The 25,169-nt window shown below is 36.9% G+C and overlaps 1 protein-coding gene across 1 annotated transcript; it reads right to left on the minus strand.

Annotated features, from left to right (window-relative positions):
• Positions 1 to 6,481: 6,481 nt before the first annotated feature.
• On the minus strand, positions 6,482 to 20,969 carry LOC139979998 (uncharacterized). The gene is made up of 6 exons (XM_071991323.1): positions 20,777 to 20,969; positions 13,536 to 13,745; positions 12,337 to 13,244; positions 10,822 to 11,562; positions 10,397 to 10,613; positions 6,482 to 9,522 (listed from the first exon to the last, which is right to left on the minus strand). Exons 1-6 carry the CDS (start codon positions 20,806 to 20,808, stop codon positions 9,441 to 9,443), a joined length of 2,190 nt encoding a protein of 729 aa, XP_071847424.1. The 5' UTR covers positions 20,809 to 20,969; the 3' UTR covers positions 6,482 to 9,440.
• Between the last annotated feature and the right edge of the window lie 4,200 nt (positions 20,970 to 25,169).

Here is a 25,169-nt window from a genome sequence, read left to right on the forward strand (position 1 = left end):
TATAGTGTGTTTTTTTCCCGCTTATTTTATTAGCAATATATCATGTTTATGTACAGCGATGTATTTTTTTCACAAGTCACTATATTATTGTCGTATGGAGAAAGACATGGCAGCTTTATTAGTCGGTTTCGTTTTGAAAACTTCTTAGCAAGCAAGGGTAAAGCAAACTAAAAGCCATTATATTATAAAGTGATATATTTCGTTATAAAAGGCATGTGACATTTACTAACGTCTTACCGAAGTCACAAAAGAAGGGGTGAAAAGATTAATATACTAATAAGATATAAGCACAATCAAATTTCCAAGCTCCGGTCTTCTTCACCGTGCATTACCAACAATGAGACTTGTGTAATATAAGCACCTGTGCAAATAAAGCGACTGTTTTAATGAAACCATAACCCTTTGAACTAATTCTCCCGCACTTACGATGTCCCTGACTACAAGGTTCTTCAGATTGCTCTGTAAATATCGAGTTAGTAATCATTTAGGTATTCTCATTTACATATGATGCACTAAATTATAGGGTTCTTTAGTGTTCTAAATAGTCAGAAGAAAACAAGATAGCAGTAATAGGAAGGTCAAAAAGTGACGTTGTATTCGTTACAAAAGAAGGAAAGAAGAACCGAATGATTTTTTTTTTTGGACGTGGATGCTGTATTGTTTACGTTTATATAAGACAAAAAAAAAACTAACGTCATGAGTTTACTGGGAGGTACGGACAGGCTGAAGAAGTCATACCAAATTAGAAAAAAAGAGAAAATGTAAATTAATCAGTGTTTAATGAGTTATCGATATTAAGAATGGGTTTAGATGACTCTCTTGGTTCCTTAATAGAAATAACAGTTATTGATCATTTTTTGGAAGTGAGAAGGATGGTTGCAATAGCGATTATTTATCGTCATCGTCCTTTTTCCGTCATCACAATCGTCGTCGCCATATTATCGTCATCGTCATTGTACTGGTGACGTGCACAGGATTTCAAAGGTTGAGGAACATATTATTTTAACTCCCCCGACTGATTTACGTAGGGGCACAAACCTTCAAGGACGGGCTTAGGCACATCAAAATCTTTTCGAATGAGGGGTGCAGGTGTGGGGTCGCAGAATGAGGCTCCTTATTGTAGAGGGTCTGTGGTTCCTCTCCCAGAAAAAAAAAATCAGTTTGGACGTCAAATGTTTCATTTTCATCCTTGAAGCAAGGTTGTGCTGTTAATTACTTTTTAACTTTGAAAACAATTCTCTAACTGAACGTTCTCCCACCGACTAACTGGGCCATTGGGCCATGCCTCCATCCCACATCCTCCTTGCCTCCCATCACTACATTACATCCATCACCGACAACGTTCTCTGTAATTGTTTCATTATATGTTATTTATATATATTAATAACTATACTTATATGTGTAGACAGAGGTTTCCAGTCAACAAAATACAAAGGAAAGTTAAGTCAATGTTACATTATACATGCAATATTCTACGTCAACCATGCACCTCCCTTTCGTATGTTGTGCATGACCATGCAAAATCAGTCTCCTTGTGACTCCAACCTCTTTCAGCTACTATAGGCGAGAAAAACAAAATAATTATGAGCGTTGATTGTTCAACACACTAATTACCGCAATGTTGGCATTATTTCCCAGTGCTTGTTTCTACTTGCAACCAGCACAACGATGTGGCACCGACCTATTTTTGCTACCGACTATACCTATCTAGTTTCAGTCAACCCCCCTCCACCCCCCACCCACCAATAAAAAATATGATGAAGAAGAAGATGGGGGAAAATGTCAAGAATGTCTTCATCTTCGTCACATCTGATTTCAGTCACATCTGTTAAATGAATAATCATCTCTGCTTACCAGCATGATTAAAATGATTTCATTTCCGTCACCCTTTATCATACTGATATGCATCTGTAGGTTCTGACAATCCGTCATATTCATTAGGTTGTGTCTCAATATGTAGATCATTCGATATACTTTAAAGCGGCTTTCCAGCTCATCATAAAGTGATACTCAACTCCAGTAGCAATATATAAAGCTATTCAAGTGTCATTTTCAATTTGGCATCTATATGTGGTAAATACTAACTGGAACAAAATATCTTTTCTATTTGGCAATATTTTGGACGGAATCAATCAAACTCATTAACCGTCGTCTGGTAAAATAATTTGAAAGGGTTGAATAAATTTGCAACTAACTTGCAATCTTATGTAGAAATAAAATGTGTATATAGGCTTGTTGAAAAGGCCAACAAATAAAGAAAGTAACTTTAAAGCTGAATTTTCCGTGGATTTTAAATCCCCACCCGGTGTATCCATGCTCCACTTTCTTAAGGAAAGAAAAGAAATTCGAAAATATATCACCCCCAAAAATAAAATTAAAAAAAAAAAATATATATAATAATTTACATAATAAATCCTACAAAATCGCACAAAGTATAATGAAATTAGGTATCAGTTACGATAAGTTTACAAGTTATTCAAAAACAATCTTACTTTAGATGGACTTTCACTCACACGGAGTGATTAAATGGTTGTAAAATCACTTTTATCTCCAATTTAATCAAATATCCATATCAAATTGACTGCTTACAACACAACACAATTTGTCATTCTTTGAGATAACTGAATTTTCATTGATAATATTATTTACATTTAAGTCTAGATGTAAGTGATGATATTGTCTAGAAGGTTGCTGTCTGTTTAAATTAGATTTAATTTAAATTTGACAGTTTATTAACAACTGAAGATGACATGATGTCTCATGTACTTGAGGCTTGCCCTTGAACTAATGAAATAACATAGCTCACGATTTGGCATTGTTTCTCTCTGATAACCTAAGCATGAACTCCGTGTCGACTTGGCAGCGGTGGTAAATTAGTGGCGCTCAACGCAATCTGTTCAGTTGAATTGATAATATAAGTAGGTACCGTAGTAGGCCTATATCTGTTACAATTCACAAGTACAATACCCTCGATGTCTGCACGCTAGCAATAAGATACCGTGCTAGTATCAGAACCATGATTTGTAATTATGGTTAATCTTCGTGGATTGTACGCTTCATATCATGCATGTACACATGTCTATTATAACGTTCGTAATGTCTTAAAATAATAACAAGGTCCTTAATTTAAGGTACTATATAGCGAGGAACCAAAATTGCTGGATATGCTAAATGGCCTAAACATTGACGATTCAACATTAAACAGTAACGATTTTACGTTTTTCAAACGTGGTGTTTCTTAACACTCTAGGCAGTTAAGCATGTTGTTGTGGAACACTACATATTACCTTTTCATCTCCCTAAGGTTTTCGTATCATTATTTCCACAAAAAAAAGACAATTATGAAACCCTATAAAGCATGTATTAAATTCACTCAACCAGTCATGACCGAGGCACTTGACTTCATGATAAAGTTGGTTTATGTCTTTCGTGTTCATTAGAGTGATTTATAATTAAAATATTTGCCTTGTAGGGCATAAATTCTTGTTCCTCTGACGTCAACTTTTAAGCTTAATGGAGTACGAAATCAACACTTGGAACGCCAGTATGTAGTAATTATATCCCATGTATTATCAAACGTAAGTTTATCCGATATATTATTAATGGTAAATCTATGCGACATATTTTCAAACGTAACTATCCCATATATTATCAAACGTAAGTCTATCCGATATAGTATTGAACGTAACTCTATCCAATTTATTATCAAACGCAACTCTATCCCATATATGATCAAATGTAAGTCTATCTGATATATTATTAATGGTAAATCTATCCGACATATTATCGAACGTAACTATCCCATATATTATCTAACGTAACTGTATCCCATATATTATTAAGCGCAACTATCCAATATATTATCAAATTAAATTTACTGATGATACGAAGTATATAAATTGTTTGCCGTATGAGAATGCTCTTCCATTTTACAGCCTTCTTGTTACTGACGTATTCTGAAAAGATGGCGCTACTTTCAATTGAAGTGAATTGATTTGATTCTTTTTCCAACTGCACTAGGTATTTTGGAATACGGCTCATTAGCGTTTTGCATATGTTCCTTTGGAGATTTTTTTTTTTCTTCTGTAGGATGGATTTCTTAGGGAAACAATCTTCATAACGAGTTGGGGGGGGGGGGGTCTAAGCAGCAGGTGGAAGATAAATAGGATTAATAAAATGTTTAAAAAAAGTGAACCGCTTCCTTTCCATGATTCCAAATTTCAAAAACATCATCCAGATATCTCCCCCAATTGTATGGAGTGGACGGACCTTCAGTTCTGGCAAACAATTCAGTCGGGGGAGATATCGTCCACTGCCGTGGCCTCCAACCGCTTTTTGACCACATACACAAAATCAAGAGCATTTTTTATTATTTTTATTATTTTAGGTTTACAGTCTTGTTCAAGGCCAAGGCCCTCTAACACGATTTTGGAACTAACCCTGGGCATTGGTAACTTGTCACACCTACCCACCAAAGTGTGCACACTTCAGTGAATCTCTCCTGGGGCTCCATAGTGCACCACAACCACGTGTCCCCGGGGGACTTCCCATAGGGTGCTGTCACAAACCGGCGCACGCATATATTTACAAGTTACCTCGCAAGTCCCCATTTATACACCTGGGTGAAGAGAGGCAATGGAGATAAAGTGCCACTGCCTTAACCCCTTGACCACAACGCCCTATATTTAGTGGCACGAACTTGCGCAAAGAGCTAATTACAGATATATAAGTCATATTCTAAATACGAATGCACCATTAGACGTATCTACTTTAATTTTTGTGTCTCGGGAAACCCCAGACTCCCATGAATGGGAGATGACTGCAACGAGCCAGGGCCATCCCAATCCTTTATAAAATCCTTCATTCGATTCTGTCCGTCACATATATACATACAAGACTTATTGATAACATTATTGTTACTGTTAGTTAACATTGCCTTGATGTTCCAAGAAACTAGATTGACAAAACTGAAATGGGCATAGACCTACTAAGGACCACTATGACTTACAAATTCGTAGTATTTTATTATCTAAAACTTCATCTAATAGCAAGTGCAAAACTTTTTTTTCTCGAACGGGAAACTTATACCAAATGTGTTTCATCACACATATAGGATATTAACATAAAATCGACAAAAAAATTAAACTTTTGTTTAACATTTCTCATTCGTATAACGCAATTCCGGTAAAATTGAATTTTAAGTAACTCAGAATTGAATAAATGTTTGCACAAGTGTTGAATCAACATAGCACATGAAATTCTTTGGAAAGAGGAATACGAAGGTAGGGCAGTGTCAAGTAGTTACTTTGCAGTTAAAAGTGGTATATCGCCCCCATATTCATATATCAGTGTTGTAAATATTTGGGGATTCCAACAATGTAGTTGAATAGCATCACCTTACATTGTAAATATGTTATTACAAGTTCAGCGAGGTACGTGCATGTTAAACATATGCGTTAAGTGGAGTCCTGACATATAATTATCTTCGAACATTTTCTTATCAAGCTCACTTCTTAAAGAGTTGGTACTTTTCATTTAAATTTTACGTAACCCCCCGCCCCTCCCCCTACTTGGTGTACTCAAGAGCTGTAAAGTTTTATGTTTTATACGAATGCCATTAATTCTTTCTTCACATCTACAAGGTTTCACAATTAGCCTAGGCTATACATAAGGTAGAAATGAAAGAATGAAAATTTCGTCCAGATTCCTTTTGTGCAGTTTAGGCTAGGTCAAGTATTTGCCCTGAATAGTAGGAAACCAGCCTGGTTTAGATATTAATGCAATTAGCTAACGATCCATTTCTCACTGACATTCATTGGAATGACGAGTGATACGTCGTTTTCACATACACTATAGTAGTTTTCATAATCCAAACTCCCTACAAAATACTTTCGTCACATCATTTCCGTTTGAAAAATAACATTACCTAAGCTTATTTTCTGCACCACATTACCCACAGTACTTCAACCACGATACCACATTTTACTGTTTCGAATTGAGCCTTCTAAGTGTGTTGGGGCTTATGTTACGTCCAGGGGCGGAGTGTGGGATAAATTGATACCGGCTCAGTTATCCAGTCGGTGGCGAAAGGGCCTTGAAGGAAGCAGAGCATTCGGCAATTCGCGGCCGACCCAATATGAGAAAAAATCGGGTGGATAAAGAGTCAATCGCCGCCTTCGGCATATCAGTTTGTTCCTGAACCGGTAGGACGAGTCTCCCCTGGTAACGTCAGTGCGGACATGCGGTGGCGCAGACTTTTTCGAGATGGATGTTCCGAGGTAAAGACGTTTTGTGTTGAGTGTTCATTCCTACGTACAACTGATACGTGTAATTTTAATGCTGCCAAGATGTTTCTTCTAGTCCTTACAAGTCCATCGCTTACGTTTGATGAAATTATTAAGAGGAAGGAAGACGCAATTCGCGTTAACTAAATATAAATATGTGATTGAAGAATGCTGTAATGTCAATACTGTATGAAATCAAATATTTAAAGTAATACAAGTTTATTGAACGCTTTACGTCGGACATATCAACCACATCATAATATGTTGGAATCTCATTTATGAAAAAACCGAACGATCAATGAACCGAACATAACCGAACATGAACGAACAAGAACGAACAAGAACGATCAAGAACAGGAACGACAACTTAATATACAATAACAATTATCAAGCAAGACATTCCATTGGAATCGGATTACCTTTTCGTCTTTGGTCTTTCATCAAAAAAATAAAACCAAATTAAATATTATAAACCATTTTTTTTTTGCAATTGTATCAAATATTTCAAGGGATGAAGAAGTATTATCCGATAACTTTAAAGGTGCAGGTCAATTATTTCTCAACTTCAAATAATTTATCATGTGGTATTATATGAAACGTCAATTTTCCGATGTGAACACGAATAGACACCAGACAAAACATTTCCGTCTAGTAAAACATAACTAACAATGAAAGATGTCTACCGCCATCTATATATGACAGTGTATTATATATTGGTAGTCATTATGTCCACACAAGGCCAACGAGCTTACGAATGTGTATAAATTGCTTTCAAATGTGTCGATGGTTCTACCTGATATGTAGACACAAATTTACACTTGCTGAAAACCTTTGTTTTGGGCTTTCTTGATCTTTGGGGAGGCTGCACATCCTTGCTCTGGTGGATGGGAAAATATATGATAACACGATATGCTACCGATTCAAAAGAAACATATTTTTTATGAAAGTAAATTTTCGTCAAAAACATGCCAATGTTAAAATTTAAAAAACTGTAAATGGTATTAAAAGTTTTCTGGAGGATAAACATTCTCAAATCTGCACTTAATTCACAAGAGACTTAAGTAATTTCCACCTTGGCATTTCACAATAACTTGTGTCAACATCACTCCCTTAGAACGTCAATAAAAGGTAAGCAAATTTTCCTTCCAAATGTAAACTAACTTATTTGAATGAACGCAACTTCTTATGTTTACTGCTCAATCTAAAGACATGTTTTCAAGAAACACTACTTGCAAAGAACACAAAGAATGTGCAAGTTGCTTTTAATCAACAACGAATTTGTTGCAATGTTAATCAAGCTGAGGTTGTAGCAAACTAAAAGTAGAATAAAAGAGCAATTTATTTGCTAGTAACAACTCATTCAATTTACTGTAACACATCACACTAAGGCAGTGGCGGACTGTCCACACGGGCATTTGGGCAATGCCCAGTGGGCTTGGGAGCCTGGTAAAAATTAAGCCCATTTTCACAGTAGTTAATAGAATACAGACGGGCTGTGCAGAAATATTATTTTAACTGTTGGAATCAGCTCATGAAATCACCATGTTATAGTTAGTCCGTTAGTTCGTAACAAAATAACGTGCTATTGGCAACCCGTCAGTACTAATGGATGTTATTTAGGTTTGTTTCCATTTTTCAAGCATGTTGTCACAACTTGCTTGAAAAAATGAATAAAATCCAGTCTTAAACATATGTTTTGTCTATATTTGTTTACGTTTTTAACTTTCCTTAGATGAATCAAGTGTTGGTTCTGGAATATTATTTTTGGGTCAGTTTTAAAGGATGATTGTAACCTACAAAATTGAGAAATATAGCACCATTTTGCATTTAGGCATTCCTTAACTTCAAAAAATCTCAACGGGGAGGGGGACACCCCTCCCCTAGGATGGCGATCGCTATGTAAGTAGCATATCAATGAATAATGGGCCGGTCTAGGTGGAAAATGCCCAGGCCGGTTTTAAGACCCAGTCCGCCCCTGCTTTAAGGTAACCGCAGCGTCAACAATATATGTCAATTTGGTAAACTATATATATAGACATATATACTCGATAATAAAACTTTTGGACATCCAAGTGGCAAAGGATAAAACTATAATTACTTTGACTAGTTATATCAATAATTCATCAGTTTTCACTATACTTATAGGCAAGAATACTCATGTTTCAAATAAGGCTTAGATTCAAAGTACAGTCCTTTTTGCTTTATGAAGGAAATGGATAAAAAACAAACTTGTTCTTTTTTTTATGACGTGCAGTCTTGACTCCTTCAAATGTACCTCATAGGTTATGGTGTTATCATCCGTACTAAGAAACTGTTTCAAATTCTGACCTTTTAAATATGGCCTCCGACAAAATTAAACCGAGAAATTTGAAACTGGCCTCTTGAATTTTCAACGCGTTCGATCTTTATCAAAAAATTGTTTGACTGAAGTTTCACAAATATTTTATTAAGAAACACCAGTTACTGTATTATGTGTATCAATTGTAATTTCCTGGAGATTAACATCTTTTAAGATGCCCTTTAGTATGCCCATAGGTGTGGATATATAGTCATTAAATATTCCTAAACTCTTCTGTCTGATTATCCTTGAGCAACTTCACATATTATCTTGGATATGTTTTTAAAGTTGGATATGAAATTTATTATCTTGTATATTTTTTTCAAGTTGAGATAGCCCAATCATTGCAGACATTTTTTGCATGTGCTACTATTAAATTTATTTATAATATCTCCAGGCGTCTAGAGAAGTCTAAAGGAAACAGAGCTTGTAATTACTTTAGAGCAAAGGGAAAACTTTATAGTGTTTTGTACTTTCTCTTCCAAACCTCTTTGAATACTACTCCGATTTATTCCCATATCTTCCCATCATCTGACCTGCCTCTTTTCTATGTATTTCAAATGTTAACATCAACGGGTATCACGATATACCTACCTGCATAAGTGTATAGTAGAGTTGGAAACTTATAAATCTCAATATTCTCCAAAGTTACGAAGATTCTAACCTATCGTTGTGTAACTTGCTGTTTACCTTCTAATACTTAGTGTGATTAACCACATCATAATTTTTTTCTTACATTATACAGTAATTGATCCAGGCACGTGTAAACTACAGCAAACACTTTATCTCCATTCAGTTTTCCTACTTGCTTTCTTTATTTACATGAAGAAATCTTCATCAGTGAATAAGGTTTGAAAGTTGTTGACCAAGATGTTGTCTCTTCTACTTCGGATAGCTCGGCTATGGGAAACGAGAGAGAGAGAGAGAGGGAAAGCGAGAGATGAATCTGTTTGAAATGATGGATATGTGATAGCAAAACGTAAACTGCTGTGATGGATTTTTATTGCCAAATTCCGCTCAACAGCTTTTATTATTAGATTGTGAGTACGGTCTTCAACTACTTCTTAATCAAATGACTAAACAGCTAAGAAATATGGGAAGAGAAGTCAGTGACACCCACAGTGAACTTTAACTTCCAATGATTTTGCATCTATTCATTATCCCTACAGATTCATTCAGGTGCATCAACAAGTTTACTTATAGAACGAATCCGGAGAGCGTCAAAATATATTGGACAGCTGTTTTCCAGAAACTTTCCGCCAAGATGAGCCAAAATGCTGTTGTGATCAATATACGGACGACTCAAAGATGATGATGTTATCAATCACTCATCTTATCTGGGGGTAACTCTTCCACTTCACTTTCATTTATGTTGTTCCTCTTTCCATGGTTCATAACTTGCCCTTTTCATTCACCAATGTTACAGAGGATTGCTAATGTACTGTTAGAGACAGCTCAGGTAAACGAATTACAGCACTCTGTAGAAGAGTGTTGGGTGATATCATTATAGGATGACTAGACATATATTTAAGTGCATAAAAATCAATTGGCTAGTTGGAAGCGTATTATATTCTTTGCAAAAAGTGACACCGGTCGAAATGGACAGGCCACTCAAGTGTATGGCGGCGCTTGGAGAAGTTACGCCCTCACATAAATTAGTTTTGATTTATTTTTTGTTTAGTCTCTGGTGTACATTTGTTGATTGGGGGGGGGGGGATTTGAAAGAAAATGAAGCATTTAAGAATTACACATGACATTTTTATAACAAAAATACCTGTTTGATTGTACTTCAGTTACATCGTGTGCTGAAAATTGGTCATTAAACATATCGCAAAGTAAGTTTTCAGGTTTGGAATCTAGTGAACAGCTTTCATCATGCGTAATGTTGTCAGTCATCTTGAGAGCTTTATTTTCCTTTGCGTCAAGTTCCTTGTTATCCGGGTTATTTCCCAACAACAGCGAGGTTCTGCTCCTTGTTCGAACTCGAGAAGCTGTCAATTTTGTTGGGTGTTTATAAGAAAACAATAGCAAAGTAATTAGATGTTAGGTTTCAAATTTTAAAAGACAAGAACCGTATTTTCTTTTTGCTTATTTCATAGGACATAATATCTCGGTACATATGTGATTGATATTCATGAGTTTACCTTTACAGTATCTTGCTGAGAATGGATATAACCCAAAAAATATGGCTTCACTTACCAACGATGCGGGTGGGTTCTAAGTTATTGCGGGAATCCTTCAAAACTTCATAATACTCATAGGAAGACTGTGGTCCCATCTCGCCAGTATCTTCGTGTTCATCTTCACAAGATGAACTTAGAAGTGAGGACTGCTGACTGCAAAACTGGCTAAAGCTTTCGCAGATTTTTTCCCCCTTCTTTGCAATTCCTGTAAAAGCGTCGCGACTTTCTAGAGAATTTGTACTTGTCCAGATACATTTGTTAATATCATCAGAAGTGGTATTGGTCTTAGAAAACCCATCTTTATCGTCTGGGAGCGCTGAATAAGTATGCTTTGACCGTGAATTGTCCATCAATGTTTCTCTTTTCCGTGAGTTAGGATCATTATAAGATCTCCGGATTAGTGCGGGATCGTCTTCATCACTTTCCGTAGAATTTTGACACCATGAATCAAAGCTGTAGATATCTTGTTTCTCACCCGCTTCACCACTACCCCTGCGAGCGTTTTGTGCAAATCCATTATTCCCTAATTCCGAGATGCCCGGATGTTCACGCGTATGATCTATTTTGCGCTTTCTACTTGTTTTGCTCTCGCCTTCTTTTATTTCATCGGCTTCATCATTGTTTTGAGGTTCAGCTGATGTTTTCGATCGATCATAGTCAACAAACTCAACAAACATGTCTGAACATTCACGTCTTGTAACTAAAATTGCGTCTTCCTCACTAGAGTCGCTGGATTCATTCGTACCATAGCGACTGCCTTAAATGTAAAAGAAAGACAAGTTAAGACCTTAATAAATAAAACAACGTTATCAAAGGGTCTCACAAGAAGTTGCAAATCCTTTTGATTAAAAAAAAAACACGCATCAGGTACGAGTGTTATAACAAGGTAATAGGAGATAAACAATGTAAAATTACACAAAAGGTTTCATCTTAGGTTGAAAATATGCAGACAGTCGAAGTAACTTGGGGGTCACCCGCTACAGACTATCCTCTCAAAAACTTCTTCATACCTTCCTTAAAAAGACAGACACTGCTGCGAATTAAGTTCCGTGCAGGGGGATGCTACAATTTATGGTAGATTTTGTAAGTAAAGAACTCACAATTTGTTTACTTCAAATACTCATCACACAAATGAAGAAAGTGACTTAAAACAGTTTTTGGTTAAATTTAAATAGTGGATGCTAATAGATCTAAAACAAGTGCGTCATAAAATCTTCAACTTCCCTATTCAAATACTGATCACGTGATATATTAAAGTGTTTAGAGTTTCAACTATGTACGCCTACAGGTGATTTCTCAATAAGAAAATGAATGCAAGAAATGTGTCTAGGCGACAAATGGTTCGTCGAATAGAATTCATTAATTAATTAATATTCAGTTGATGGAGGAAGGATGTGTTATAGTTTGATTGTTGCCGTGTTATGTTGAGAAGTACTTGGTAAGTTTATTGATATTGTAATGCAAGCTAAACAAATGAGGAATCTAGGGCCTCAGGCCTCCCTTGCAATAAATGGTTCGTCTTCATATATACCTTGCTGTCGCGTTCCTGCTTCATCGGTCTTTCCGGTCGAGATGTGTTTCTTTATACGTGAGGAACGTCGTTTTGGGTAGAATCGTCCCACAGTATTCCACTTAGGCTCCTTGTTTCTGTCTGTGTGTCTGCGGATTGATTTCTTCCTGTCTACACCCATTGATTTCTCTGTTAATTTACGTGCCCGTGTTGATGAATTGGTCTTTGTACGTAATTCTCTCTGAGCCATTTTAGTTGACGCGGTGTGTTGAGTCTTGCCTTTTGCACCTCGCCGAACAAACTTACTTTCTGACTTGAAGTTTCCTTGTCTTTTCGTGCTGTTTAAGTTACTCTCTGCGTTATCACTGAACTCGTATTCTTGTAAAACAACCTCCGGTATAACACGCTTACGGAGTTTCACACCAGTAAAACTTCTGTCCGTCTTTTTCATGACTTTCTCTTTAGTGTCTATACAGGGTATTGTCCTCCCCGTTTCGATATCTTTGATGCCTTCAGCACGCTTTGAAATTACTCCAGCGATTCGCTTTGATCTTCTTATTGCAGAATTCGCGAGCCCATTATTAGCAGAATGCGAAACATGTGAAGCACTATGTCTCTTCGGAAATTGTTCACGGGGTTGTCCTGCTATTTCATCCGGTAACTTTTTTTCAAGTTTATCCAACTTCCTGCTATCAGCAATTTCTAGTTGACGTTCCTCTTTAAAACTACACACGTTTGGGTCTATTTCGTCATCAGTTGCAACTTTACTGCTATCTGATTGTTTAACTTTTCCATTAGAATTCCAGAACATGCGGTTTTGGTAATGTATTTGCTCTGCTTTTGTGGGTACGTTTAGCAAATTGGAGGTAACGCCAAATAATTTTCTTTCGGAATTCGTCAAGCCTTTAAATTCTAACCTAGACGGTGACCTGTGAAAGATTAAAAACGATACTCGTGCAAGAAATAATTGCGTGGATCTGTACATGTGAGGTCGAAGAATATTATCTTCACCGGAAGTGGAAGAAGATATATAGAAGGAATTAAAAAAATAACTTACCAGAATTATTTTGTAGCACAATAAGAAAGTTACTTTTGTTTGCAAGCTGGTAATGAATTTGTTTATTAAATTACAAGGTGAATTTATGACTATAAAAATCAGCTTTTACAGCGGTGGACCTAGAAGTAACGAGAGCAACAAATACAAGCACCATGTAACTTACGTGGATTTTCTATTGGTTGACATCAGCTTCATCTCTGTCGATAATGAACGCCATCTTTTCTTCACTTTAGCGGTTATCTGAGCAGACGTTAGAAATGGCATTTTAACGGACATAACCTTCGTTTCGCTGTCGCAGAATCGATGATAAAGTCGTTTCAAGGAAGATGGAGATGTTTTTGTTGTTGCTTTCAATCTCTTAGAATCCATGTTGCTATAACCAGGAAGGAGAAGAAAAGGTTTAATACATTCATCAAGTAACTAGCTGGTTATTGTGTTGATATTATATGGTGTTTAACCATGTGTTGTTCATTAACAATAAGATTTTTCATTGACCTGTACGAAAATGATATTACAAACATATTCCTACTCATCCAACTTTTTCTTCCTCTTCTTCTTCTTTTTCTTTTAGATACAAGTAATATTTTTATCTGATCTTTTTCCTTTCAGAAAGGAAGCGTAACTTTACGGCAAAAAATTGTTGGCCATGCTTTCGATGTATTCTGCAGAAATTTGTAATAAATGAAATATATCGTTATGACTTATTTATTAACGTACCTAATATTGGAATAAAAATATCAACCCCATATCCATACATCTTTTCTTTTCTTTTCTTTTTTCTCTTTTTTTTTTTTAAATGAAGCAGCATCCATCTCGGATGAATGGGTTTTAAGTTAACTATAACCCAGAACATTTCCGTTATGAATTATTTCGCAAGAGCTTTTAACTTGCCAAAGGGAATTACACAATATGTTATTGACGGAATTAACAATAGTTGTGGTAACGAAAGCACGTGTCTCTTTAAACGTTGTTAAGATAGCTAAATTTTTTAGCTTTTAGCTTTTTAGACTTTTTAGCTTTTCGGTAATTACAAAAACTCTAACCAGTTGTTAAATTTAGTCCTCAATTGGTTTTCTATAATTTCATACCGTGCACTCTACCTACGTCGACCATGTAAGTAACGTTTCTGTGAAACTATTTCTGAATTGTGTAACAGTATATTGAGGACTGATATTACAACGAGCACTTAGATGATCCCAATTTTACAGTGATGTGATTTTTAGATATTAAAGCTTCAAATTTAACAAGTGGGCAGTTCCGTAAACTAGTAAACCTTTTCACCAAAAATTAAAAAACGTTGAATCATTACATGTAGGGTATCAGATGAAAGCTAAAACTATGGAGTTCCATAATATTTAGCTAATTTTCACAGAACACATTGTTTTCAGGCAGATTAAGGTGTGTATCAGTCAACCGAAAAAATCTCAAATTTGCTTCACAAAAATCACCCCAAAACAAAATGCCTATTTTTGCCTGTGTATCTTCAGAGGAATAAATATTCTTGGATTTGCTGAAGTAATATAATATATAGATTCAATTGACAAATAGATAAAGTTGCAGGGATTTTCAGTTTTCTGAGAATAACTTTTTTTACAAATGTCGCTTGTCATGTGTACGTCCGTCACAGAAAAATCACATTTTTTAAAATTTCATACAGAAGAAAGTACCCAGATTTCAAGACATCTACAATTCAATGCACATTTTGAACACTCAATTACTACATAATGTGCCTTTAATCCCTAGGATTTTATTTTTTTCAGAAAATGCTGTGACAGACGTACGTATTTTCGTACGTCCGTCACGTACGTCCGTCACATTATTTCTGTTTAGATAAACAATGTATTTTAACATGTTTATCACTACATTACCTCTGAATTTAAAAATCAAACCCATTTAGTCATTAACACAGACATTAGGTAGTTTTAAGGTTGTCTCATTAGCATTAATGTAGTGGTATGCAAACACTGCATACTTCAGTGTCAACTAGCATATATTTTGTGTTACTGGCTAGCACTTGGCAAAATATCAAATAAATGGCATGGTATTGAACCACATGTACAGTATGCTATTGTCTACATTGATATAACACTTTCATCTAAAAAGCCTTGTTCACATTAGAACATGCACAGAGGGGATCCGATCGAATCATATCTCCTGCTCGAGACCAACATCCTAGTGTAAATACTATCCTACTCAGAGTCAGACCGCTACATGTTGGTCCCATGTTCTGGGGGATTTCAGTTCCAGAGTGTGAACACTCGGGGGACCAAGGTGACCCGAGATCAAGGCAAACGAACTACATAACACCATGCCTGTTCCACGCACTATTAGGCAAATTAACCATGGACATATATGGAACTATTAGCTACAAACTATTTGTTTGTGTACAACATTGTTTCTTGTAGTTCTGCCATTTATTCTTCCCTCTGACCATGAGGTTTCCTTTCGATATCCAACATATATATTACACTGTGTTCAACTAGTTTTGAGTAAATAATAAATCAATTTTAGAAAGGAGATTGTCTGAGAGTCATCAAGAACTGTTATTGCAATTGTTATTATTTTGTTACTGCTGTAGTATGCATGTTATTGTTTTGATGTAATTTGTTCTACATTTGCTTTAGGTTCATTACCTTTTGTGTTGGGTTTCAGGTATCATTTGTAGAAGAAGAGTTAATTTTGAACCACATGTGCTCATAGTTTTATGTTGGTGGACAGAGTTACCAGATGGTTCTTCCTTAACTTCACAGTGTTTGTGTGTATTACTTTTATACATGTTTCATAGTTGCTATACTAACCAAGGGTTTGCCGCTGTATCTCTGTATCTTGACATGAGATATTTAAGAACTATTGCCAGTAAATGCTCTCATAGCTATTCAGCAATACTACTGAAAAGCTATTTGTAGTATGCACACCCTGGTTATAACACTGACTTCACTTGTTATAACAGTGTTATCACACTGACTTCTTTCTCCCACTTTCACCTCAATCTTGAATCTATGCAGAAGTTAGTGAAACTCATCTATATTATAAATTTGCCATACACTTTGTGCATTTACACTTTTGTGAGAGTCACCATACAAATATTGTAACTTCCTCTTCATTGACTCAGAGTGGGAAATCAGAGCTGGAGCATGAGTTCAAGTGTAAACACTATAGATTTTGGAAACATATTTGCGGTTAAATTGTCAACACAGGACTAAAAACAGGGGATCCAATGCGAACACAGCCTAAGAGCGTCTGAAGCAATACAACACAATGTATCACTCATCTGAAGTTCTGAATTTCTTGTTTGCTGAAATGTGCTGTTATATTATCCATACAGAAGCCCGCAGTACATGTATATATTTTAATAAAAAAAATTGTCAAATAAATAAACAGGGTGTGAAGAAAAGTGAAAGAAAAAATGGTTTGGTGCTCATACCATCTTAATGTTAATAAAGACCCATCATTCTGACCCACTAGAGAACTTCAACACCCTAGGGGTCTAACATCTGTATTGTTTGAAATGATGCACACAAAATTTTAAATGAGCTTACCATTACCATTTCAAGTGATGATTTGCATACAACTTAAAGTGAAATATAGATTTCCAATAGAATAGAAATTTTGTGAGAGGGTGAACCTTCTTTTCACCATTACTTTTACCTAAGTTATTCCATTAGCCACAAGTAAATGCTGCATTATAGTGTACATCTGTCAACAGTGGAAACTCTGGGTGAAACTCTGTCACAAATTGAAATTTTAGGGATACCAAGTAGCACTTTTGTTTGTGACGGACGTACATTTACTATATAATTTCACACATGTACTTCCGTCACAAAAAATTGTACGTCCGTCACAGAGGAATTTTTGAAAATATTGCAGGGAAGTGATAAAGGTTTCAACTTCTTGTTTACTGATATGTGTAGTTGAGAGTCTTCTTCATAACATGTATAGTAGTTTTTAATTGTATCCCATTCCAATTCACAGAAATTTTCAAACGAAAAATACGATCTGAAAAAGTCACTTTCTCTGGGTACGTCCGTCACAGGGAGGTTTTTTGAGTATTTTTGTAGTTTATTTGGATGGACAAGGAATGAAACTCCATCAAGAATAGTACAAGGTAGATGTTCCATAAAACCCAAATGAAAACTTATCTCCTATATATAGCCATTGAGATATGGATCAACAAAGTGTCCGAAATGTACGTCCGACTTTACGGAATTGCCCAAGTTTAGAACGTTCACTGTCAACTTTGATCAGTGCCGGATAAACAATTCTGGAGCCTAAGCACCAAATGCTTCTCCCAAACCTTATTTATTTATGCACATCCGGAAAATAAAGGCTGGGATGTCTTTTCCGGAAGTCTTATCATTGGACCTTTGACACGAGAGGCCCTAAGAACTTGGGACCCACAGGCACTTTTCTCATCCGCTTATGTTATAACCTGACACCGATGAAGCCAGATGTTTAGTTAAAGTTTCAGTTATTAATATGTTGTTAATTTATTTTCTTTCAGATTTATAAATAAATTTGAAATCCACTGTAAATGTGTGTTGCAGTGAATGTGTAATTCCACATATCATAACTGCATCACATGACTGTAGCATTAAAGTTGGTGTTATGCAAGGTTACAGTCACCAAACCACCAGTAGTCTGTAGCATTTTAAACAGAGTGCGTTTAAATAATAGAAGCAAATACCCCAAGTTCGCTACTACTACAAATCATTGAATAAAGCAATACTAAACATGACTCCCACGATATTTTAGCAGTTTTAAGGCCTTGAAGCATAAGCAGAAAGGTCATTGGCTGCTCCACAAATACGTTCAAATCAAAACCTTGGAAAATCAGTATTCTTTCTAAAAGTAAGACTCATATTAAAACGATGTTTACCTTGCCATTGTTGTACATGGAAACGTCTTATTTAGTACTTTTCGCGCAGCTATTGTTACACTTAAAATACCAGAGTTAAATGTGTGTATTCTGTGGAATTCAGCTGTCTCCTGCAATAAGGCCTACACAGATTATTTAACTTCGAGACGCCGGATTTTGTCATTTTAAAAGCAGTTACCTATCCAGCAAGGCTAAATACATTTTCTAAGTTTAATATCGAACACAGAGACGTATATTGGTGGCTTGTTTCGTTACTAATCTCTAAAGATTAGAGTTGATAGAGTTTATTTGTACGTGTTGGTACAATGCTAAATACATTGTAACGCCATAAATGGAAAACACCTTAATCTGTCTGTCGATCACTCAGTTAAGATCGCTGTCTGATATTTTCCAAAGTTCCATAATCATTTCTTACACTTTATCACGGCCGATTATTGCGAAATGCAACGACATAAACTGCAATTAGTATATTTTGTTTCGGAAACAAAACAAACTTTTATTACAGGATTTGGACCAATGTGTTTCTTTCTTTTATTTAAATGGAAGCTTTATATTATGTATTCTTTAACATTAAGACGTTAACTCTTTAAGGCGGATTGAAGAACTAGAGCTACTATGCTGGATATTCTTTTCGGTCTATAAAAAATCAGGTTCCAAACACGAAGTTAACCGTCTGAAAAGTATTCTACAGATACGCTTAATAAGGCCTGTAACGATTGCCTGTAAATCTACCACTTTCATTTATAGTCAATATACAAAGTCGATATTTCGACAAAATATTGTCATATATATAAACAGAACAACATAACTTATTCTGAACTGCACGAAAATAAGAAAGTTTACTTGTTGGTAGTTGTCTTGTGCATATGTTGTTTTTGGTATTGTGTTTATTTGCATTTCGTAAAATCAGTACGGCTGCTGTAAGCTTTCACTGGCAATTTGTGATTAAGCCTAGGCTACATGTATAGCCTAGCCTCCGTAGTATTTTAACTTACTTAATTATGCCTAGATTTAGCGAAACGGAACTAAACGTGTGTAAAAATACCAGAAAATGGAAATTACCAAGGAACGTTTTAGGATTTTCCTTGCCAAAAGTTTAGATCGTAACGTCGGTTAAGCCTTTAATTATAAGGACTAGGCTTATATGCCTAGTGATTAACTGGTTTGCTGTTTCATGTAACAAAACTTAAGCTTGGACTGAGCCTAGGCTATGGCAAAGCAAACATTTTTAGACAATATGTTGAATTTCATGTGAACCGCGAAAACATGCTTATTCGAAATGAGTATTATGCATACAATTTTGGCAACGAGTTCCTTGTATTTCGCTATATTGATCTAACTACTCTAGAGCAGGCCCTAGCCTAAACCTAGTAGTAGCATGGACACTTCGAAGTTCGGACACCTAAGCCTTAAAACACCCCAAAACTGTATCTTCTGGTATAAATCACCTGAAAATATACTTGATATGGTGGGAGAAGTGTGTTATATTAAGATACACGGCCAAACTTTCTTTCCTGCAAACTGTTTTCACGTTGCATTCCAAGAAGATTCTTCGTGATTGTGGAACTGGTATTTCTTTGCTAGAGTATTGCGAAGTTCGGACACCCGGTCCCACAGTGTGGCGCTGGTGATAACATTGGTGGCGCAGTTGCTCTTTCAGTACTTATAACAGACTTCATAGATCTCCGTCATTTTATTGACAAATATGTAAGTACTTACTTGCACACGGGTCATTTTGGAGAGAAAATAACTGTAGCTTTGTAGTTTTTCGTGAAATTGGCTGTTGCTATAGGCCTAGGTTGTCATGGTGAAATCGTGTATTTCTTAGGGGTGTCCGAACTTTGCAGTGTTCCGAACTTCGCAATACTGACTATACTAGTAGGTCTCAAACTCAAGTTACGGGAATAGCTCTTCAAAGTCAAGGTAGGCGGAGGCTATATCTGCCTGGCCTAGTGCTTATCAGTTATCATATTATATAATCCAAGGGCGTAGGAACCGGGGGGCTGGGGGCGCCATCCCCCAGTGAAAAATATGGGGGCGGAAGTATCATTCCGCCCCCCCCCCCCCCCCCGCTCCGCAAGTCAGAAAACCCCTTTTTCATTTCCAAATGAGAAAAAAATCTCATTTGGAGCACGAAATTGCATTTAAGGCAAGGTGAAAATGCAAAATTCTTTACAAAATGGAGTGGGAGTTGAAGTGTGCTATATTGCACCAAATTGCATCTGAGGCCAAGTGGAAATGCAAAAAAAAATCCAAAGGGGAGGGGGACACCCCCTCCCCTTAGACCCCTCCCCCAGGCGGGCCATCAGTGATGTAGGCAGTATTACTAGTATTAGCTAACGGCAGTAACGTTATGCCGTTGCCCAGAACGAATCAGTCACGCTATGGTTGTGCTAACGAAACAGTAACATTAGACTCGAGTAACTTAGGCCTACGTTATACTAAAGCCTAACGTTACCGTTAGAGCAAATACAGCACATGTGCTGTCACAAAGAATGGATAAAGGTCGTCTTAACAACCCAACTTGCCTTTCCGTGAAGCAGAAAAACTGTTCTGGCATGTAAGCCTCTGCATCAGGCTTTTGAAGGTTATCTGAGGCCTCGTATTGAAGACGATTTGACCCGCAAACGATGTCAAACCGTAACGAAAGCACAGTACGATGGGTAAACGAATTAAAGGCTAAAGCGGTCGCTAGGCGCAGTGAAGAGACAAGTTGACGCTAGTATATTACTCGCGTTATCCAACTGGAATATAGTTAGCAATTAAACTGTGGTGACCAGTTTCTATGAGAATAAATGCAAGTTTTGTTTCATGTAGGCTTAAAACGCTATGAAAATGGGATAGCACGCGAAATCACTTTTACGTGTATGCTTCGTTGTAAAGCAATACTGCTAGAAAATATAAACTCAAAGATCCGTGTGTTAGATGGATCCCAGTGAGTAGAGAACGATTTGAAAGGCAGTGCGGGTGGGTGTGATATAGTAGATTTTGTTAAGTTTATACAGAAATTTCAGGTCGAGGCCCTTGGGGCGTAAGGCCACTGTCATATACCTGTAGCGGAGGCTGGGAACCATCCCTCAAAATAAAAAAAATAACACCCCTGTGACCTCGTGGCCATTTCAGAAGGAATACAGATAAACTGAATAATATCATTTACAATGTGGCGCTGAGGCAGATTTTAGCTCCCTGGTACAGTTATGTTGGTAGGCCGCAATGCCAAAAATTGGAGACGATTACTGTACACACTCAGAATCTTTGGTCGATAAATGCAGATCACGCACGAAATAACGATGTGGAACAAAAGTTTCAAATGTGGACTTCATGTCGGTTGATAATATCCACTTCATCAAAATGTTTGAGTCCATAGCATAAACGGCAGCTAATTTGTTCCCGAGGAGTGCAGTGGTTAAGAAAACCTACATGGAACAGAGCGTTTAGGCTGTTAATTAAAGCATGAAGACTTGGATTGATTGACTGATGGATTGATGTATGTATTGATTGATTTATAGTGATAGTCAAAGTCACAGTCATAGTCATATATGCATAGGCGTAGGAGCCCACTTTGATGGGGGGGGGGGGGCTGTAAGGACTTGCACGACAAATATAACCACAATTTTTCCGCGCGCGTACATCTTCAATTACATATCACATAGACATGCATCGGTTATTACACCGCATGCCAATTACACACAATCATTTGCCATCTTCTTACCCTACCATATTGGTTATAATTTTTGGGGAGTCGTTACAATAATAATGATAATAATGAAAAACACATTGCAATATAACCACAAGTTTTCCGCGCGCGTACATCTTCAATTACATATCATATAGACATGCATCGGTTATTACATCGCATGCCAATTACATACAATCGTTTGCCATGTTATTACCCTACCATATTGGTTATAATTTTGGGGGAGTCGTTACAATAATAATGATAATAATGAAAAACACATTGCAATATATTTTTCTTTCAGTAGGTGCCCGAAAAATTCTCAGCATATTGCCCGAATTTTCACAAAATATTTGGTTGGGGAGGGGCTGCACCCCATGCCTCCCTACGCCTATGCATATATGTAGTCATAATCATAGCCATAGTCATAGACGTAGTCATAGTGATAGCTAGTGATGGTGATGGTGATGGTGATGCATGGTGATGATGATATTGATAGTGATAGTATAATAATCAACCACAAATGTAGGAGAACTCCGCAAAGGCTTATATATTACAACTTTCACGTCGGGTATATATCTGCCAATTCAACATTTCAACTCAAATTTAGAATCTTTGCAATTTAGAAAATGTTTGGATGTACGGATGTTTTGTTAAAGTGCATATCACTCAATACACATGATTGAATAACAGTACTTGGATGAACGCAAAAATAAAATAAATAAATAAAAAAATAAATCTGGAAACACTTTGGAACATTTCATGTAAGTTCATGTGTTCCGAGGATGAGAAATGTACCCCCCTCGATTCCCCTCCTTTTTCTCGGGAGAAAATTGGCAAAAATGAAATTAATATATATAAACGCTATGTTCTTACCTTTTGGGAGTTCTTGTTCTGAAAATGCCTTTCTTACAACTTACTATGTAAAATCGAAGACTAATTAATAAGTTATCTACAATCTACGAACCATCATGATGTGTTGCTTCCGTGTTTACTCCATGAGGCGAGCGAAGCTTCTGCGGTCGTAAAATAAGTTTAAATGATCTTTATAGTACGAAAAATCGATGAATCGTCCTTCGTCAAACATTTGGACTAATCATAAAATTACCCTTATCACATTTCACTAATGTAATGTTATTTTCTGACCGTCGGTCTGTTTGAGACCACTGCAGCTAATTTGCAACAATGCAGTTTAATATGATATTTGTATAAATGGTCCCTACATAATTATTTTCATTTTACGACTACAGTTTACAACCAGCCAGATTTTCTTTGCTGGGGGAGGGGAGGGGGAGGGGAGGGGGAGGGGTTACAAGCAATGTCCGTATATCGGGCAGGGTTCTAAAGGAACGGGTGTCCCCTCCTTTATGAGCATGCTTTGTTAGGTAAGGGACTTAGATGCAAAATGTTTTGACCATTTCCATCCTTTTCGTTACATTATGGTAGTACAATTGATTCCGTTTTTTTTTTTTACATCAAGAGTTTTTAATACATGTTATTAAGTTCTACGACTTTAAATTTTTACGCATGCATTGGTTCCAGAGATCAGAAATAATATATTCCCCGTTTTGATTAGGAAGAAGTGGCGGGACTAGGGGTATTGGTCAGGGGGCGAGAATGGTCTGTACGGGTGCCTTGACACTATCTTAGCGGAGCGCCACCACAGGTTGGCGCGGAGCGTACAGACATGTTTTTAGTAAAGATACTCCATAAATCGCCGGAAATGACCTTTCCGGGTCTTGCTAATTTGCAGATTGAACGAAAAATAAATAGTTGACATCGCCATTTGTGACAACTCGGAAGTTTAAATGGGTGTTGAAAGTACAGGCAATGTTGTCAACTAACAAATAACCTACTGCACTAATCAACACACTGATCATGGAGCGGCGTCTAACGTACACTACATGCCGACTTAAATTTTGGTGTTTATTACGATTTCAGACACTGCGCGTGGCGTATCGTCTAAAAATAGATCGAAAATCCTGTACAGTTCTTGGAAATAGTTTCGTACAACGGAAGTGCCGATAAATTAAAGACCGCCGTTAGAGCATTTTGTTAGAAAATGACACCAACAAAATGTGACAAATGTCAATAGGTAGATGAGAGCGCATTAAAAAAGTCAACAATCGCAAATAAGTAAAAAGTGGTAAAAAGCTGAAAAAGGCGCCAGCAGTCCATTTGAGTCCGTCGGGGGGGGGGGGGGGGGGGGGGGGGGCAAGGGCGGCGGAACCGGGGGGCACAGGGGGAACGTGCCCCCCCCCCACTTTTCCTCAGGGTTAAAAATTGTGCCCTTTTTCTACATAAAAATTGAGGTGTCTCAAGTAAGCAAGAGGCCAGGGAACCAGAATGAACACTCGGGAAGGGCCGTTTCCGGCCATCTGAGGGGTTTGTAAAACCAAAAATTTTCTTGCACGCTCCGCGCCAACCGATGGTGGCGCTCCGCTCAGAATGTCGTGCATACAACTTTGGATATTGCAGTGCTAGTATGCTTTTTTTACATGAAAGGGGGATAATACAATAAGAGTTATAAAGGTTACTAAATATAAGGCTACATCAGTCCAATTGAATTTCTGCAAAGTGCCCTTTGATGTCGGTGCCCCCCCAGATTAAAAGTGCTTCCGCCGCCCTTGGGGGGGGGGGGCATCCGCCGACCTGACTGTATGGACGCTCCGCAACTGTTAGGAAGAAAAGAAAATATATAGGATTTTGTGAAGTATAACTGGCACGGATTGTCTATACATGACTTTAGAAGTCAATCGATATTTTAAATAAGATTGTAATGTAGTATTGTATTATTTATTATCGGAGCTAATATTATTACATCAATCAAATTGAACCGTGTTTTTGTTCCTTAGAGCTCATGAGAACGAATATATGACCCCCCCCCCCCCCTCCCTATACTCCTCCCACACTCTATTAGATGGCAGTATTTGCATGGGTAACATTTGTTAATTGAAAACTTCTCATTCTCAGCCCCACGCCAATATCAGTACAAGTCCTCCAAAATGACGTTCTTCTAACGAGATATCATTTAAAACGTTTGAGCTACAAAATTTGAGTATAATTTTGAAGCATTGGCAACAGGTTAATTGAACAATTTGCTGGAAAATTTACATTATTTTTAAATTCAACCAAACAGTTGTAGTTGTCTTTACAGTTTTAATTCCATTTTTATTCAATATGGTTCATATGAAGTTATAAGTGATATTTGTGGAGTCGAAGTTATTGTTAAAAAGTTAGTTTTA

Source organism: Apostichopus japonicus, chromosome 14 (genome assembly GCF_037975245.1).
Source record: "Apostichopus japonicus isolate 1M-3 chromosome 14, ASM3797524v1, whole genome shotgun sequence".
Taxonomy (NCBI): domain Eukaryota; kingdom Metazoa; phylum Echinodermata; class Holothuroidea; order Aspidochirotida; family Stichopodidae; genus Apostichopus; species Apostichopus japonicus.